This window comes from Chenopodium album, chromosome 3, assembly GCF_948465745.1.
Source record: "Chenopodium album chromosome 3, dcCheAlbu1.1, whole genome shotgun sequence".
NCBI classification, from domain to species: domain Eukaryota; kingdom Viridiplantae; phylum Streptophyta; class Magnoliopsida; order Caryophyllales; family Amaranthaceae; genus Chenopodium; species Chenopodium album.
In genome coordinates this window covers 36,075,891-36,079,160 of record NC_137836.1, presented here as the reverse complement: position 1 = coordinate 36,079,160, position 3,270 = coordinate 36,075,891, and the positions used below count along the sequence as shown (strand labels likewise).

The window sequence follows — 3,270 nt, the reverse complement described above, 5'->3', positions numbered from 1 at the left end:
TGGGTTGCATTCTATTCATGATAGAAAACCTTTGTGGCTTGGCTTACAGTCTCATGGGACTTCTCATGTTACTTGGATTTGTATGGGAGATTTCAATTCTATTCTTTGTTCTGCTGATAAATACAATGGCAATCCTGTGACTGATGCTGAAGTGCAAGATTTTAAAGATTGTATGGATTTAATGGAGTTCACTGAGATCAAGAGTAAAGGCTCCTTTTATTCCTAGTCTAATAAAGGTGAAGGTGATAGTAGAACTGCTACTAGAACTGATAGGGGTATTGTTAATGAAGCTTGGATCAATGATTTTGGTCACACTGAAATAATTTATCTTCCTCCTTCCCTCTCTGATCACTGTCCTCTTTTGGTTGATATTATTACTGCTGGTCTAGGGAAGGGTAGGCCTTTTAGATTTCTTAATTGCCTTGCTGAGCATAAGGATTTTCAGCAAACTGTCAGGGATTCTTGGGATTCTTGTGGGAAGCTTGATTCTCCAATGTTGTCTGTCTGGAATAAACTAAAGGCTGTTAAATTGGGCTTGAAAGCTTTGAATATTAGACATTTGGCTAATGTCACTAAAAATTTGGAGCAAGCCCATAGGGATCTTTCTGATATTCAAATGAAGTTGGCTGAGGATTGGACTAATACTCAGTTTCAGACTCTTGAGAAAATTGCTAATGAAAAAGTGAAGCATTGGATGCATATTCAAAGTAGTATTTACAGGAAGAAATCTAGAATTGACTGGATTAAACTTGGAGATGCTAACTCCCATTTCTTTTTCTCTATGATGAAGCAAAGACAAAACAAGAACAGAATTGATTCCATTTATAATAATCAAGGAGTTCTGCTCAGGGATCCTGATCTTATTGCTGCTGAAATCCTGGATTTCTATAAGACTCTTTTAGGTTCTGCTGCTTCTTCTCTCCCTGGGGTTGACTTAGCTGTCATGAGAACTGGCCCTCAGCTTGATCAAGGTGCTAAGGATTTTCTTTTAGCTGAAGTTTCTTTCAGTGAGATTGATCTTGCTCTGAAGGATATTGGTAATGATAAAGCTCCTGGTATCGATGGCTTTAATGCTGTCTTTTTCAAGCAGTCTTAGGATATTATTAAAACTGATGTGTATGCTGCTGTTTTGGATTTCTTCTCTACTGGTAATATGGTTAAGCAGTGGAATTGTACTACCATCACTCTTGTTCCTAAAGTTTCCCATCCATCTTATGCAAAGGAGTATAGACCTATTGCTTGTTGTACTTTGGTCTACAAGCTTATTTCTAAAGTCATTACAGGCAGGCTTTCAAAGGTAATTGGTGGTGTTATCAATGATGCTCAGGCTCCTGGTAAGCATATTGGTGATCATATTCTTCTTGCTACTGAGCTTATTAAAGGTTATTCTCATAAATTCATCACTCCTAGATGCTTGCTTAAGATTGATCTTAGGAAAGCTTATGATTCTGTTGAGTGGAGTTTTTTGAGGACTATTCTTGCTAAGATAGGTTTTCCTAACAGATTTATATCTTGGATTATGGGATGTGTTACAACTGTTTCTTATTCTGTCTTGATTAATGGATACCCCTCTCTTCCTTTTCCTGCAAAAAAGGGTTTGAGGCAAGGTGATCCTATGTCCCCTTTCCTCTTTGTTGTTTGTATGGAATATCTTTTAAGATGCCTAAATGTGATGACTTTGAATTCTGATTTCAATTTTCACCCAAGATGTGCAAAATTGGGGATTACACATATGATGTTTGCAGATGCTTTGCTTTTATTCTCTAGGGCTGACCTTGTCTCTATTCAGTTGATTTTTCAAGCTTTTCAGAAGTTCTCTGGTGCTTCTGGCTTAGCTGCCAATTTGGATAAGAGTGATGTTTATTTTGGGGGGATAAATGAGCAAGTTCAAGTTGAGCTTCAGTCTGTTTTGGGGGTTACTAAAGGCTCTTTGCCTTTTAGATATCTGGGTGTGCCTCTTTCCTCTAAAAAGCTCACTATTGCTCAATGCAAGCCTCTAGTTTAGAGAGTTACTGCTAGGATTGAAGGGTGGGCATCTAGGCATCTTTCTTATGCTTGCAGGCTTCAACTAATAAAGAGTGTGCTTTTTGGTATTCAAGCTTATTGATCTCAGATTTTTATTTTACCAAAAAAGATTCTGAGAGAAATGGAATCAAGATTTAGATGCTTTCTTTGGACTGGAAAGTCTAATCCTAGTAAGAAAGCTTTAGTCTCTTGGAAATTTATTTGTTTGCCTAAGACTTGTGGAGGTTGGAATCTTACCTCTCTTGAAGACTGGAATAAAGCAGCAATCACCAAAGTGCTTTGGGACATTGCTCATAAATCTGATAATCTATGGGTTAAATGGATACACATTTATTATTTTAATAACAAAGATTTTTGGTCTTCTCCTGTTCCTAAAAAGTGTTCTTGAGTTTTAAGGAAGATCATGAGTTGCAGAGCTTTAGTTGATAATATTGGTGGGTGGACTGGCATTACAGTTAATGGTAAAATGAGCATTAGGCAGCTCTACAAGCAGATCAGATCACAAGTTGAGAAAGTGACTTGGAAGAGACTGATTTGCAACAACAGGGCATCTTCCAAGAGTGTGTTTATTACATGGTTGGCTGTATGGAACAGACTAGTCACCAAAGATAGACTTGTTACTTGGAATATAACCTGTGATCCTTTGTGTTTCTTCTGTTCTAATGCTGCAGAAAATGTCTCTCATCTCTTTTTCAACTGTTCATATTCTGCTAGTATTTGGAACAAGATTTTACAACTTCTTGGCTTTTCCAGAATTGGGCAAAATTTTGACTCTGAAGTTCATTGGGTGTTGCAGCAAGGTAGAAGATCCACTGCAAAAGGAAGATTGTTGCTTATGTGCTTTGCAGAGGCTATTCACTGTATTTGGATACAGAGAAATACTCTGATGTTTACTGGAGATTCCAAGCCTGCAGATACTGCTTTTAGAGATATTATTTTTGCTGTAGCTTGTAGATGCCTTGAATCTGATAGAAAATACTTGTATGTTTAGTTTGCTGGTTGTGGGTGCATTTAGCAGGTTTGTCTGCTATTGCTATGGTTTTATCAGTTGTCTATTTTGTGGCTTTTGGGTTTGTTGTCTGGTCCTGGTTTTCAGAGCCCTTCCTAGAAGGTAGTTGGAAATCTGAGTCTAGTGTGTTCTAGGCCCTTCCTAGAACCCTTCCTAGAAGGTGGCTAGGTTTGGCTTAGAACTGGTTTTCTTTGGAGAGTGGCCTGTTTTCAGGTTCTTTGGTGTTCTGGTGGTAG

General features: G+C 38.0%; 1 protein-coding gene across 1 annotated transcript; it reads left to right on the top strand.

Moving 5' to 3' along the window:
- Positions 1–2,428: 2,428 nt before the first annotated feature.
- LOC145625018 (uncharacterized) lies at positions 2,429–3,270 on the top strand. The gene is made up of 3 exons (XM_081678101.1): positions 2,429–2,975; positions 3,044–3,136; positions 3,248–3,270. The coding sequence occupies exons 1-3, from the start codon at positions 2,429–2,431 to the stop codon at positions 3,268–3,270; spliced, it is 663 nt and encodes a 220-aa protein (XP_081534227.1).